Source organism: Ranitomeya imitator, chromosome 6 (genome assembly GCF_032444005.1).
Source record: "Ranitomeya imitator isolate aRanImi1 chromosome 6, aRanImi1.pri, whole genome shotgun sequence".
Lineage (NCBI taxonomy): Eukaryota > Metazoa > Chordata > Amphibia > Anura > Dendrobatidae > Ranitomeya > Ranitomeya imitator.
In genome coordinates, this window is record NC_091287.1 from 23,540,401 (window position 1) to 23,556,834 (window position 16,434).

At 42.2% G+C, this 16,434-nt stretch overlaps 1 protein-coding gene across 1 annotated transcript in view; it reads right to left on the reverse strand.

Moving 5' to 3' along the window:
• Positions 1-16,434, reverse strand: part of SCIN (scinderin) — a 113,870-nt gene that overhangs the window by 24,828 nt on the left and 72,608 nt on the right. The window contains exons 8-10 of the mRNA XM_069729318.1: positions 12,891-13,106; positions 11,579-11,700; positions 10,243-10,333 (exon numbers count right to left, since the gene is read on the reverse strand). Coding sequence (XP_069585419.1) covers positions 10,243-10,333; positions 11,579-11,700; positions 12,891-13,106 — 429 coding nt within the window. The remainder of the gene's footprint in view (positions 1-10,242; positions 10,334-11,578; positions 11,701-12,890; positions 13,107-16,434) is intronic.

A 16,434-nucleotide genomic window follows, 5' to 3' on the forward strand; every position in this document is an offset into this window, starting at 1 on the left:
GGAGGGGTGTTGTATAATGACATCAAAACCCTATATAAGGTGTGCTTAATTGTTAGGCAACTTCCTTTCCTTTGGCAAAATGGGTCAGAAGAGAGATTTGACGGGTTCTGAAAAGTCCAAAATTGTGAGATGTCTTGCAGAGGGAGGCAGCAGTCTTGAAATTGCCAAACTTTTGAAGCGTGATCACCGAACAATCAAGCATTTCATGGCAAATAGCCAACAGGGTCGCAAGAAGCGTGTTGGGCAAAAAAGGCGCAAAATAACTGCCCATGAATTGAGGAAAATCAAGCGTGAAGCTGCCAAGATGCCATTTGCCACCAGTTTTGCCATATTTCAGAGCTGCAACGTTACTGGAGTAACAAAAAGCACAAGGTGTGCAATACTCAGGGACATGGCCAAGGTAAGGAAGGCTGAAAAACGACCACCTCTGAACAAGAAACATAAGATAAAACGTCAAGACTGGGCCAAGAAACATCTTAAGACTGACTCTTCAAAGGTTTTATGGACTGATGAAATGAGAGTGACTCTTGATGGGCCAGATGGATGGGCCAGAGGCTGGATCAGTAAAGGGCAGAGACTCTGACTCAGACGCCAGCAAGGTGGAGGTGGGGTACTGGTATGGGCTGGGATCATCAAAGATGAACTTGTGGGACCTTTTCAGGTTGAGGATGGAGTGAAGCTCAACTCCCGGACCTACTGCCAGTTTCTGGAAGACTTCTTCAAGCAATGGTACAGGAAGAAGTCGGTATCGTTCAAGAAAAACCTGATTTTCATGCAGGACAATGCTCCATCACATGCCTCCAACTACTCCACAGCGTGGCTGGCCAGGAAAGGTCTCAAAGAAGAAAAAATAATGACATGGCCCCCTTGTTCACCTGATCTGAACCCCATAGAGAACCTGTGGCCCCTCATAAAATGTGAGATCTACAGGGAGGGAGAACAGTCCACCTCTCGGAGCAGTGTCTGGAGGCTGTGGTGGCCGCTGCACACAATGTTCATCGTAAACAGATCAAGCAACTGACAGAATCTATGGATGGAGGCTGCCGAGTGTCATCAGAAAGAAAGGGGGCTATAGTGGGCACTAATTGTTTTGGGTTTTGTTTTTGCATGTCAGAAATGTTTATTTCTAAATTTTGTACCGTTATATTGGTTTACCTGGTGAAAATAAACAAGTGAGATGGGAATATATTTGGTTTTTGTTAAGTTGCACAGTAAGGCCGGCGTCACACTAGCGAGTTTTACGGACGTATGAGCGCAGAAAATACGCATTGCACACGGCCCAATGATTCCCTATGGGGCAGCTCCTATTTGCCGTATATTACGCATCCGTAATATAGGGTATGTTACGTGCGTAGAAAATCGCAGCATGCTGCGTTTGTCAGCGTATTGTCCAAAAAATCCGCCAATGAAAGTCTATGGGGGCGAGAAAATTACAGATTACACATCGACCAGCAGTGTGACTTGCGAGAAATACGCAGCGGTGTTAGAGAGAAAAGCCGGCAATTCAATGCGGTGTACAGTAAAATCACACTGACAGAATAGAATAGGCAGAATAAATGTGTACACATAGTATATATATATATATATATATATATATCAGTGAGACATACATACATATATATATATACATATATATATATATATATTTATATTTAATTCAGTGCTAGATAGCAGAAAAGGCGGTAATTCAATTGCCGGCTTTTCCTATCTCCTTCACAAACCTGACATGATATGAGACATGATTACATACAGTAAACCATCTCATGTCCCTTCTTTTATTACATATTCTTCTTTAGTAATGTAAGAAGTGTCTTTGTGTCAAATTTGGGGTCTCTAGCTATTAAATTAAAGGGTTAAATCCCGGAAAAAATTGGCGTGGGCTCCCGCGCAATTTTCTCCGCCAGAGTAGTAAAGCCAGTGACTGAGGGCAGATATTAATAGCCTGGAGAGGGTCCACGGTTATTGCCCCCCCTGGCTAAAAATATCTGCCCCCAGCCACCCCAGAAAAGACACATCTGGAAGATGCGCCTATTCTGGCACTTGGCCACTCTCTTCCCACTCCCGTGTAGCGGTGGGATATGGGGTAATGAAGGGTTAATGCCACCTTGCTATTGTAAGGTGACATCGAGCCAGGTTAATAATGGAGAGGCGTCAATTATGACACCTATCCATTATTAATCCAATAGTACGAAATGGATAATGAAACACACACACATTATTACAAAGTATTTTATTGAAATAAAGACACATGGTGTTTTAATATTTTATTATACTCTTAATCCACCTGAAGACCCTTGTCACCTGAAACAAAGTTAAAAAAACAAACAACAATATTCCATACCTTCCGTCGTTCAGTCTTGTCCCACGCTGTAAATCCATCTGAAGGGGTTAAATCATTTTACACCCAGGAGCTCTGCTAATGCTACTCTGGTGGAGAAAATTGCCCACGCCATTTTTTTCTGGGATTTAACCCTTTAATTTAATAGCTAGAGACCCCAAATTTGACACAAAGACACTTCTTACATTACTAAAGAGGAATATGTAATAAAAGAAGGGACAAGAGATGGTTTACTGTATGTAATCATGTCTCATATCATGTCGGGTTTCAGAAGGAGAAAGGAAAAGCCGGCAATTGAATTACCGGCTTTTCTGCCATCTAGCGCTGAATTAAATATAAATATATATATAGACTGTATATATGTTTTTAAGAATATTTGAGTTGATGGATCCATGATATGTCCATTTTGCAAGCCTGCGAGAAAAAAATCGCCGTACGGAAGTATTGAACAAGTCTGTAGGAACCTGTTCACACACCACCAAGAAACTTGAAGGCACAAAAGAGCACAGTGAGGTCAAAAAAAAAAATCACAGTAATAAGCAAGTGCTAGTCAAAAGATGGAAAAAAACAGGGTATTTTGTTGATAATTTTTTTGCAAACAGATGTTTCAATGTGCAAGTAACCCATGTGTTTCTGGTTCTATAATTGTTCTCTTGTTTCTACAAGACTGGGGAGTCCATCACTCCTCTGTGGGTCATTTGCATCAAAGCTGTTCCATCCAGCATGTCCACATGGATATTCCCTCTCTGAACCCTGCTTATACAGGTACTATACAGATGATCAGATTTTTAAATACATCAGATAGGGATTATATACATTAAGTAGGACTGCTCTATATGGGTATACCTTGACGATTGGTGGAGCAGCTTAGTATACATTTTTTTGCAAAAAAAATCTAATAAATACCCTGTTTTTTCCATCTTTTGACTAGCACTTGCTTATTACTGTGATTTTTTTTTTTACAACAGAGTATTTTTGGCCTCACTGTGCTCTTTTGTGTCTTCAAGTTTCTTGGTGGTGTGTGAAAAGGTTCCTACAGACTTGTTCAATGTGCAAGTAGCCCATGTGTTTCTGCTAAAGGTGAGGATATGGAAGACAGTTTCATGTCTCAGGTCATACACTATGGCAAGACTGAACGCAGCAACAAAACACAACGTAGTTATACTGCATCAGCAAGGTCACTTCCAGGGAAAGATTTCTCAGTTTCAAGATGTACTGTTCAAGAAAAGGTCAACGTTGAGGACAGTAGATGCATTGGTTGGCCAAGTAAAGACACATCATGATTAATTCTCTTTAAATGGAAGATGACCAGCAGTTCCATCAGCTCAGAATCGGATGCACCCAATGGGACCCAACTACACCAGTCTACTGTTTGGGAAAGTCTGGCCAGAATGGTGTCAAATTATGAGAAATCCGGGCAGGTAATTATCTATCATGTAATACCATCAGGAAGGCGTCAAATTTGTCCTGCAGTCGAACAACAACCTCAAGCATACAGGCAATGTCATTATCGTGGATCTATCAGCAGGATTTCCCACTCCAAACTATTTATCTGAATATGTAGCTCTATCATAGACAAGTCCAGCAGTATCTTTGCAAGGCATGCCCGCTCCTCCATTACTGAGAAATCAGCATTTTAATTGATTTGCAAATAAGGCTGAAGAGCTATGGTAGATCTGAAGCTTTGTCACTCCAGCTCTATTTCCCGCCCAGCGCTGTCTCCTCTTACTCTGTACTGGAGCCATCGGTTAAGCAGGAGGGGGAATAGAGCTGGAGTGACAGAGGCTTCAGATTTTCAATAACTGTGTGCAAGTGACAAGAACTCAGAAGAACTAATGAAGGCAAACAGCGGGTCACCAAATATTGAATTTAGATTTCACTTTTTGTTCATTCACTTTGCTTTTTGCTAATTCCTAAAAATAAACTTCAATTTTTTTTACACACCTGTCTCAAATTTGTACATATATGTTAATGCGTAAAAAATCTTGTTTGTAAAAAAGAGTAGTTAAAATATAAGAAAAAGGAAAAACGACAATAAGCATAAAGTGCGTGAATCTATATTCATTAATTTTAATGCGGGTTTGTAAAAGGGCAGAAATCAGCAGCACAATTTGACATCCAACAGATTCTAAATCTGCAAACCGGGTCAGTTTCTGTTCTCTTTATTTTATTTCTACTGGAAGTTGATCTTATCCAATTTTCTTCCACTGTGTTATACTGTGGATTTGTTTCCTATACATTTCTGGCACCTACACCATGTGTGTAAAAGCTCTGAAAAAATTAAGTTGTTTTTTTCTATTTTTTATACATATGTCTGTACAATAGAAGCATGTGGGTATATTACAGTATTGATAAAGATCAAAAAAAGGAGTGAGCCGAACTGAAGCGGAACAAGTGGGACATCTAGTGGTGAATCTCTGTACTGCAGGCATAAAATCAGTTTCAACCAACCGCCAAGTTTATCATTTTGAAGAGGAGGGAATGACTGATGTGCTGCTCATCAACTTTTACAACGTGGAAAAAAGTTGTAAAATAGTCAACAATAATAAAACAACCTGGTCACTTTATGGTACAGTCACTCAGTGCTCTTCCTCTTGATGACTAACTAAAGCCACATCTGCCCATAGAAGCAAAAAAGCAGCTGAGTTTGTGGCCACAATGAAGTGTTACTGGTAAGATCCTGCACTTACTGGTCCCTACTGGTGGATATAGATTTCAGCCACAGTCAGTAACTTACAGTTCGAATGTACCCCAAGCCCAAAGATTGAGCCTCAACTGTCCATGAGTTCATCATTGAAATGAATGGTTTGATAATGTGGAGCGGCGCTGTGTTTTGGTCTAACAGATATAATTTCCTAATCCTGGACAAATCCTTTATTATTGGACAATTTATTATTACAACTATACTGTATGTCTATATTTCCTCACTATTTTATATACATAAATGCAAGCTGCATACAATCAGTCACTGTGTACATACATTACATTACTGATCCTGAGTTACATCCTGTATTATACTCCAGAGCTGCACTCACTATTCTGCTGGTGCAGTCACTGTGTACATACATTACTGATCCTGAGTTACATCCTGTATTATACTCCAGAGCTGCACTCACTATTCTGCTGGTGCAGTCACTGTGTACATACATTACATTACTGATCCTAAGTTACATCCTGTATTATACTCCAGAGCTGCACTCACTATTCTGCTGGTGCAGTCACTGTGTACATACATTACATTACTGATCCTGAGTTACATCCTGTATTATACTCCAGAGCTGCACTCACTATTCTGCTGGTGCAGTCACTGTGTACACATTACATTACTGATCCAGAGTTACATCCTGTATTATACCCCAGAGCTGTACTCACTATTCTGCTGGTGCAGTCACTGTGTACATACATTGCATTACTGATCCTGAGTTACATCCTGTATTATACTCCAGAGCTGCACTCACTATTCTGCTGGTGCAGTCACTGTGTACATACATTACTGATCCTGAGTTACATCCTGTATTATACCCCAGAGCTGTACTCACTATTCTGCTGGTGCAGTCACTGTGTACATACATTACATTACTGATCCAGAGTTACATCCTGTATTATACTCCAGAGCTGCACTCACTATTCTGCTGGTGCAGTCACTGTGTACATACATTACATTACTGATCCAGAGTTACATCCTGTATTATACTCCAGAGCTGCACTCACTATTCTGCTGGTGCAGTCACTGTGTACATACATTACATTACTGATCCTGAGTTACATCCTGTATTATACCCCAGAGCTGCACTCACTATTCTGCTGGTGCAGTCACTGTGTACATACATTACATTACTGATCCTGAGTTACATCCTGTATTACACTCCAGAGCTGCACTCACTATTCTGCTGGTGCAGTCACTGTGTACATATATTACATTAATAATCCTGAGTGACCTCCTGTATTATACTCCAGAGCTGCACTCACTATTCTGCTGGTGCAGTCACTGTGTACATACATTATATTACTGATCCTGAGTTACCTCCTGTATTATACCTCAGAGCTGCACTCACTATTCTGCTGGTGCAGTCACTGTATACATACATTACATTACTGATCCTGAGTTACATCCTGTATTATACCCCAGAGCTGCACTCACTATTCTACTGGTGCAGTCACTGTGTACATACATTACATTACTGATCCTGAGTTACCTCCTGTATTATACTCCAGAGCTGCACTCACTATTCTGCTGGTGCAGTCACTGTGTACATATTACATTACTGATCCTGAGTTACCTCTTGTATTATACTCCAGAGCTGCGCTCACTATTCTGCTGGTGCAGTCACTGTGTACATACATTACATTACTGATCCTGAGTTACATCCTGTATTATACCCCAGAGCTGCGCTCACTATTCTGCTGGTGCAGTCACTGTGTACATACATTACATTACTGATCCTGAGTTACATCCTGTATTATACCCCAGAGCTGCACTCACTATTCTGCTGGTGCAGTCACTGTGTACATACATTACATTACTGATCCTGAGCTACATCCTGTATTATACTCCAGAGCTGCACTCACTATTCTGCTGGTGCAGTCACTGTGTACATACATTACATTATTGATCCTGAGTTACCTCCTGTATTATACTCCAGAGCTGCACTCACTATTCTGCTGGTGCAGTCACTGTGTACATACATTACATTTCTGATCCTGAGTTACATCCTGTATTATACCCCAGAGCTGCACTCACTATTCTGCTGGTGCAGTCACTGTGTACATACATTACATTACTGATCCTGAGTTACATCCTGTATTATACACCAGAGCTGCACTCACTATACTGCTGATGCAGTCACTGTGTACATACATTACATTACTGATCCTGAGTTACATCCTGTATTATACTCCAGAGCTGCACTCACTATTCTGCTGGTGTAGTCACTGTGTACATACATTACATTACTGATCCTGAGTTACCTCCTGTATTATACCCCAGAGCTGCACTCACTATTCTGCTGGTGCAGTCACTGTGTACATACATTACATTACTGATACTGAGTTACATCCTGTATTATACTCCAGAGCTGCACTCACTATTCTGCTGGTGCAGTCACTGTGTACATACATTACATTACTGATCCTGAGTTACATCCTGTATTATACTCCAGAGCTGCACTCACTATTCTGCTGGTGCAGTCACTGTGTACATACATTACATTTCTGATCCTGAGTTACATCCTGTATTATACCCTAGCGCTGCACTCACTATTCTGCTGGTGCAGTCACTGTGTACATACATTACATTACTGATCCTGAGTTACATCCTGTATTATACTCCAGAGCTGCACTCACTATTCTGCTGGTGCAGTCACTGTGTACATACATTACATTACTGATCCTGAGTTACCTCCTGTATTATACCCCAAAGCTGCACTCACTATTCTGCTGGTGCGGTCACTGTGTACATACATTGCATTTCTGATCCTGAGTTACATCCTGTATTATACCCCAGAGCTGCACTCACTATTCTGCTGGTGCAGTCACTGTGTACATACATTACATTACTGATCCTGAGTTACTTACTGTATTATACTCCAGAGCTGCACTCACTATTCTGCTGGTGCAGTCACTGTGTACATACATTACATTACTGATCCTGAGTTACATCCTGTATTATACTCCAGAGCTGCACTCACTATTCTGCTGGTGCAGTCACTGTGTACATACATTACATTTCTGATCCTGAGTTACATCCTGTATTATACCCCAGAGCTGCACTCACTATTCTGCTGGTGCAGTCACTGTGTACATACATTACATTACTGATCCTTAGTTACCTCCTGTATTATACTCCAGAGCTGCACTCACTATTCTGCTGGTGCAGTCACTGTGTACATACTTTACATTACTGATCCTGAGTTACCTCCTGTATTATACTCCAGAGCTGCACTCACTATTCTGCTGGTGCAGTCACTGTGTACATAGTTTACATTACTGATCCTGAGTTACCTCCTGTATTATACCCCAGAGCTGCACTCACTATTCTGCTGGTGCAGTCACTGTGTACATACATTACATTACTGATCCTGAGTTACATCCTGTATTATACTCCAGAGCTGCACTCACTATTCTGCTGGTGCAGTCACTGTGTACATACATTACATTACTGATCCTGAGTTACATCCTGTATTATACCCCAGAGCTGCACTCACTATTCTGCTGGTGCAGTCACTGTGTACATACATTACATTACTGATCCTGAGTTACATCCTGTATTATACTCCAGAGCTGCACTCACTATTCTGCTGGTGCAGTCACTGTGTACATACATTACATTACTGATCCTGAGTTACATCCTGTATTATACTCCAGAGCTGCACTCACTATTCTGCTGGTGCAGTCACTGTGTACATATATTACATTACTGATCCTGAGTTACATCCTGTATTATACCCCAGAGCTGCACTCACTATTCTGCTGGTGCAGTCACTGTGTACATACTTTACATTACTGATCCTGAGTTACCTCCTGTATTATACCCCAGAGCTGCACTCACTATTCTGCTGGTGCAGTCACTGTGTACATACATTACATTTCTGATCCTGAGTTACATCCTGTATTATACCCCAGAGCTGCACTCACTATTCTGCTGCTGCAGTCACTGTGTACATACATTACATTACTGATCCTGAGTTACATCCTGTATTATACCCCAGAGCTGCACTCACTATTCTGCTGGTGCAGTCACTGTGTACATACTTTACATTACTGATCCTGAGTTACCTCCTGTATTATACCCCAGAGCTGCACTCACTATTCTGCTGGTGCAGTCACTGTGTACATACATTACATTACTGATCCTGAGTTACATCCTGTATTATACCCCAGAGCTGCACTCACTATTCTGCTGGTGCAGTCACTGTGTACATACATTACATTACTGATCCTGAGTTACATCCTGTATTATACTCCAGAGCTGCACTCACTATTCTGCTGGTGCAGTCACTGTGTACATACATTACATTACTGATCCTGAGTTACATCCTGTATTATACTCCAGAGCTGCACTCACTATTCTGCTGGTGCAGTCACTGTGTACATACATTACATTACTGATCCTGAGTTACATCCTGTATTATACCCCAGAGCTGCACTCACTATTCTGCTGGTGCAGTCACTGTGTACATACATTACATTACTGATCCTGAGTTACATCCTGTATTATACTCCAGAGCTGCACTCACTATTCTGCTGGTGCAGTCACTGTGTACATATATTACATTACTGATCCTGAGTTACATCCTGTATTATACCCCAGAGCTGCACTCACTATTCTGCTGGTGCAGTCACTGTGTACATACTTTACATTACTGATCCTGAGTTACCTCCTGTATTATACCCCAGAGCTGCACTCACTATTCTGCTGGTGCAGTCACTGTGTACATACATTACATTTCTGATCCTGAGTTACATCCTGTATTATACCCCAGAGCTGCACTCACTATTCTGCTGCTGCAGTCACTGTGTACATACATTACATTACTGATCCTGAGTTACATCCTGTATTATACCCCAGAGCTGCACTCACTATTCTGCTGGTGCAGTCACTGTGTACATACTTTACATTACTGATCCTGAGTTACCTCCTGTATTATACCCCAGAGCTGCACTCACTATTCTGCTGGTGCAGTCACTGTGTACATACATTACATTACTGATCCTGAGTTACATCCTGTATTATCCTCCAGAGCTGCACTCGCTGTATACAGTAAGTTCTATGCCAGGCATAACATTTAGCTCTGCACACATTCCGCCTGGTTTTGGGGTCTTCTGCCGTGTTCTGGCCTCTGTCTTATACATCTGTCTAGTAGCAGTATGTTGTGTAATTGTACATGAGTGTCACACTGACAGACCTGGACTGCTTGTCCCCCCAGAGAGCGGTCCAGCTGCACTGTCAGAAAGGCGGAGGTGGTCAGCTCGTCCCTCGTGGCCTTCGCTCCTTGCCTGCAGAGGAGTAAAGACTGAGAATCAGACTGACATCATGTTATGGAGCATCGGGAAAAAAACAAGTGAATAAGCCAAGTGGCATCAGTAGCCCCCAATAGCAGAGAACCCCCCGAGACCACCAGAGAATAGAATACTAATCCACTTGTATCCCAGGTTCCAGGTGTTTTACTCCAGACCAGCAGGGAACAAGTTATTAACTTACTCAAACCCTTCAATCTAAAACATAAAACCTCCATGTTATCCTGGACTCCCAAATTTATATCAGATCATCAGGTATCAAATCTCACTTTTACCCTAGACCACCAGGGGACAAAATATTAACTACTTCCTACACCCTTAATCCACAGGTACTAACTCTCCTATTTACACCAGACCACCAGGGAACACAATATTATTTATCATTTATCATCCACGTACCAATCCTCTATTTCACTGTAGACAAGTGTATAAAATACTAATTCCCTTATATACCATAAACCACTAGGGATTAACGCTCTTATTTACTCTAGACCACCAGGGAGCAGAATATTAACTCTCACATATACCCTTGATCTCCAGTTACTGAGTCTAACCGTTACGCAGCCTACGCCTCCGGGTACACAGCCTCTATTTTACTCTAGAGCACCAGGACACCGGGAAACATGGTATTTTCTCACTCACATACACTAAACCACCAGGGATCAAAATATTTCATCCTTTATATATCCAAGACCAACATCTCCTGTTTTAATATAGGCCACCAAGGAACATTAGTATTTTTCACACATATGATTATTTTGTTCCCTGGTGGTCTAGAGTAAAATAGGGGATTGATATTTATTGATTTTGGGAATATAACGGATTAAATATTTTAATCCCTGCTTGTTTAAAGCAGGGATTAAAATATTTAATCCGTTATATTCCCAAAATCAATAATTATCAATCCCCTATTTTACTCTAGACCACCAGGGAAAAAAATAATCACTCCCTTATGTACTCTAGATTGTCTCTATTGTACCTTAGATTTCCAGAAAATTAAATATATACACTCTTTATATATCCTTAAAATAGACCACCAGGGTGTGTTCCTCATTTTTTTTGCCCTAGACCACCAGGGAATACAATATTATAAAATCCTCTACTGCCCTAGACCATCAGGACTATGGACATTAAAGGCGTTATCAAGCATTGGGCGATGCATCTTAAATCCATGGGGGGTGGATTCTCAGCATCCCCTCTTTAAAAAGATAGTAACCAGCTCACCAGGTGTATATGATCTGTCCTTTGGGGTAAGTGTAGAGAATAATGTAACAGTCTCCTCCAAAAAACTGTCCATATGTCCCGGGGTCTACAGGGACTCGTCCGCTGCTCTCAACGCGCCAAATCTAAGGAAAGCAGAGAAAAAAAAAGATCTGAGGTCACTAACAACAGGGAGGCACTGCAGAATTCAAAATGCAGCTCTGGATGTGACTGGAGCATAAGAGAGGAAGAGGACTAGAACTCTAGTGCCCCCTATTGGAAGTAGCAATCCTAAAAGTCATTATCGTCCCTTTAGCGAGCCTTGTCACATGACTAAGGATTAAAGCCAAACCAGAGTCTCGGTTTGCAGACATGTGTTTCAGGGTGTTGCCCCTCATCAGTGCAAAGTATGAGATCTGATTTGGCTTGGTGAGAGGCTTAAGAATGGGATCTAAGGGGTAACGTTTCTCCTTGTGGAAAGTGACAAGCCAGGCCTGGCATGTCAGAGTGAAGAGACTTAAATGCCATGCTTATTAGTCTGGTAAATTAAATATGCAAATTGTCTCTTCAGAGAGGAAGAGGGTTAGAACTTTAGTGCCCTCTATTGGAAGTAGGAATCCTAAAAGTCATTATCAACTCTTTAACGAGCCTGGTCACATGACTTAGGATGAAAGCCAAACCAGAGTCTCGGTTTGCAGACATGTGTTTCAGGGTGTTGCCCCTCATCAGTGCAAAGTATGAGATCTGATTTGGCTTGGTGAGAGGCTTAAGAATGGGATCTAAGGGGTAACGTTTCTCCTTGTGGAGAGAGACAAGTGAGGCCTGGCATGTCAGAGTGAGGAGACTTAAATTCCATGCTTATTAGACCGGTAAATTAAATATGCAAATTGTCTCTTCAGAGAGGAAGAGGGTTAGAACTCTAGTGCCCCCTACTGGAAGTAGCAATCCTAAAAGTCATTATCGACCCTTTAACAAACCTGGTCACATGACTAAGGATAAAAGCCAAACCAGAGTCTCGGTTTGCAGACATGTGTTTCAGGGTGTTGCCCCTCATCAGTGCAAAGTATGAGATCTGATTTGGCTTGGTGAGATGCTAAGACTGGGATCTATCAGGTAACGTTTCTTTTTGTGGAGAGAGACAAGCCAGGCCTGGCATGTCAGAGTGAGGAGACTTAAATGCCATGCATGCTCCTCTGGGAAATTAAATATGCAAATTGTCTCTTCAGAGAGGAAGAGGGTTAGAACTCCAGTGCCACATTAGGTAGAGCTAGAGTTCAAGTCCTCTCCCTCTCTGAGGCGGAAATCTGCATATGGATCATAAGAGACCCAGTCTAACCTCGACTTTTCCAGATCCGTCATCCACCATATTGTGCTGGGCGGCCATTTCTGGGGATTCGTGAAGTTTGGAGGCATCAAAGTCGACCTGCTGAATTTGAGCGATTCGTTCTGTGACGTAAACCTTCCCGAAGCCGTCGCTCTGGTCCCGACCCTTCCAATCTCGGAAGAACTGTTTAAAGATGGGAGTATCCCCTCCTTCCGGAATCACTTGGATCTAGAAGAAATGACAACGAGAGGATTGTGATCTACTGAGGAAGGTGCGGATGATCAGGAAGCTGCGGAGACTCTGGGAGCTGAGATCTGGGGTGCTGTATGTTGGGGGAGTAGAGAGCGGCTTCACCTCTACTTTCCTTCTGGATTCCCAACAGTTACATTTTTTGTTGGACAATCCAAAAAGGACACAATGTATGCACATACACCCAGGGGCATCTCTGTGAGCATCTCCAGCCAGAGCGAAGAAGGGGTTAAAGTCTCCCACAAAATTGGATTCCAGTCTGTCAATTGCAATGTCCTGTCCATATGAATGGGAGGTGGCAGCTCGGGGCCCCTGAAGGAGCCAAAATAGAGCCAATCAGCGAAACGTGATCAGCCATATATTACATGCTGTGCAATGCTGCCCGGCCATACCAGGTGGTCTGCCAGGGTTTAAAGACCGGGAGAGTAACATTTCATGACATTGAGTCTAATGGGACAACCCCTTTAATTAGTTAATTAATGTTCATTGTTCCTTTAAATCAGGTTCTTGCTATGGGAAGAACTCTTGAGTGTCAGATGTGTGAGCCGGTCCGGACTTGTAATCTGCTGGGATTATCACTGATCAGCCATGATCTCATATATAGTGATGATGATGATGGCTGCACATTCAATAGACTCAGAGGCTACAACTCCAGACCTGTTATTTACTTGGAGCGGCACCGTCATCAATTTAGTAAATTAGGAATAATCTGCACATCTCTGCTTCTAGGTGAAGGAATAAGGCTGTGTGCACACGCTGCGGAATTTGCTGCGGATCCGCAGCGGATTTGGCCGCTGCGGATCCGCAGCAGTTTTCCCAAAGTTTACAGTACAATGTAAACCTATGGGGAAAAAAACCCGCTGTGCACATGCTGCGGAAAAAGCCGCGCGGAAACCCTGCGGATTATTTTCTGCAGCATGTCAATTGTTTGTGCGGATTCCGCAGCGGGTTTCAACCAGCACCAATAGGAAAGTGCTGGTGAAAACCCGCAGAAGAATCCGCAGAAGAAACCGCAAGAAAATCCGCAGTGAAAACCGCAGTGGTTTTGCACTGCGGATTTTCCAAATCCGCTGCGGAAAAATCCGCAGGAAATTCCGCGCGTGGGCACATACCCTAAATGGGATCCTAAGAGAAAAACCATAAGAAGAGTACAAATCCTATATACAATACCGTAACCCCGCCATACAGCGCCTTGTGAAAGTATTCGGCCCCCTGGAACTTTTCAACCTTTTCCCACATATTGTGCCTCAAACATAAAGATACCAAATGTAAATTTTTGGTGAAGAATCAACAACAAGTGGAACACAATTGTGAAGTTGAACGAAATTTATTGGTTGGTTTAAATTTTTGTGGAAATTCAAAAACTGAAAAGTGGGGCGTGCGATATTATTCGGCCCCTGTAACTTAATACTTTGTTGCGCCACCTTTTTCTGCGATTAAAGCTGCAAGTCCCTTGGGGTTTGTCTCTATCAGTTTTGTACATCCAGAGACTGAAATTCTTGCCCGTTCTTCCTTGGCAAACAGCTCGAGCTCAGTGAGGTCTGATGGAGATCGTTTGTGAACAGCAGTTTTCAGCTCTTTCCACAGATTCTCCATTGGATTGAGGTCTGGACTGTGACTTGGCCATTCTAACACCTGGATACGTTTATTTGTGAACCATTCAAACCGAAGAGAGGCACAGAAGCAGCCATCTGCAGACCGGACATAACTGCAAGAGAAGTATGCTGCCTTCCAGGTGCGATGATCAAGGATGTGACCGATAGGATACCAAAGCTCTTCAGCTCCAAGGACGTCCACCCATTTCTTCTGATACATGTTGGCACCAATGACACGGCAAGGAAGGACCTACCGACAATCTGCAAGGACTTTGAAGAGTTGGGGAAGAAAGTAAAGGAACTGGATGCACAGGTAGTTTTTTCTTCTATCCTTCCAGTAGACGGGCATGGCACCAGGAGATGGAACAGGATCCTTGATGCAAACAACTGGCTAAGACGATGGTGCAGACAACAAGGATTCGGATTCCTGGACCACGGTGTGAATTACTGGTATGATGGACTCCTCGCCAGAGACGGACTACACCTCAACAAACCTGGGAAACACACATTCGCCAGAAGACTCGCTACACTCATCAGGAGGGCGTTAAACTAGAAGAAGAGGGGACGGGAAGAAAAACATTAGACTCGAACAAAGACGACCCAGGAAAACATACTCTGAAGGGAGGTAAGAACATTTCTAAAACAATCCACAGTGAGGAGATTGGAACAAAACAAAATCCTCTAAACTGCATGCTCGCAAACGCCAGAAGCCTGACAAACAAGATGGAAGAACTAGAAGCAGAAATATCTACAGGTAACTTTGACATAGTGGGAATAACCGAGACATGGTTAGATGAAAGCTATGACTGGGCAGTCAACTTACAGGGTTACAGTCTGTTTAGAAAGGATCGTAAAAATCGGAGAGGAGGAGGGGTTTGTCTCTATGTAAAGTCTTGTCTAAAGTCCACTTTAAGGGAGGATATTAGCGAAGGGAATGAGGATGTCGAGTCCATATGGGTTGAAATTCATGGAGGGAAAAATGGTAACAAAATTCTCATTGGGGTCTGTTACAAACCCCCAAATATAACAGAAAGCATGGAAAGTCTACTTCTAAAGCAGATAGATGAAGCTGCAACCCATAATGAGGTCCTGGTTATGGGGGACTTTAACTACCCGGATATTAACTGGGAAACAGAAACCTGTGAAACCCATAAAGGCAACAGGTTTCTGCTAATAACCAAGAAAAATTATCTTTCACAATTGGTGCAGAATCCAACCAGAGGAGCAGCACTTTTAGACCTAATACTATCTAATAGACCTGACAGAATAACAAATCTGCAGGTGGTCGGGCATTTAGGAAATAGCGACCACAATATTGTGCAGTTTCACCTGTCTTTCACTAGGGGGACTTGTCAGGGAGTCACAAAAACATTGAACTTTAGGAAGGCAAAGTTTGAACAGCTTAGAGATGCCCTTAATCTGGTAGACTGGGACAATATCCTCAGAAATAAGAATACAGATAATAAATGGGAAATGTTTAAGAACATCCTAAATAGGCAGTGTAAGCGGTTTATACCTTGTGGGAATAAAAGGACTAGAAATAGGAAAAACCCAATGTGGCTAAACAAAGAAGTAAGACAGGCAATTAACAGTAAAAAGAAAGCATTTGCACTACTAAAGCAGGATGGCACCATTGAAGCTCTAAAAAACTATAGGGAGAAAAATACTTTATCTAAAAAACTAATTAAAGCTGCCAAAAAGGAAACAGAGAA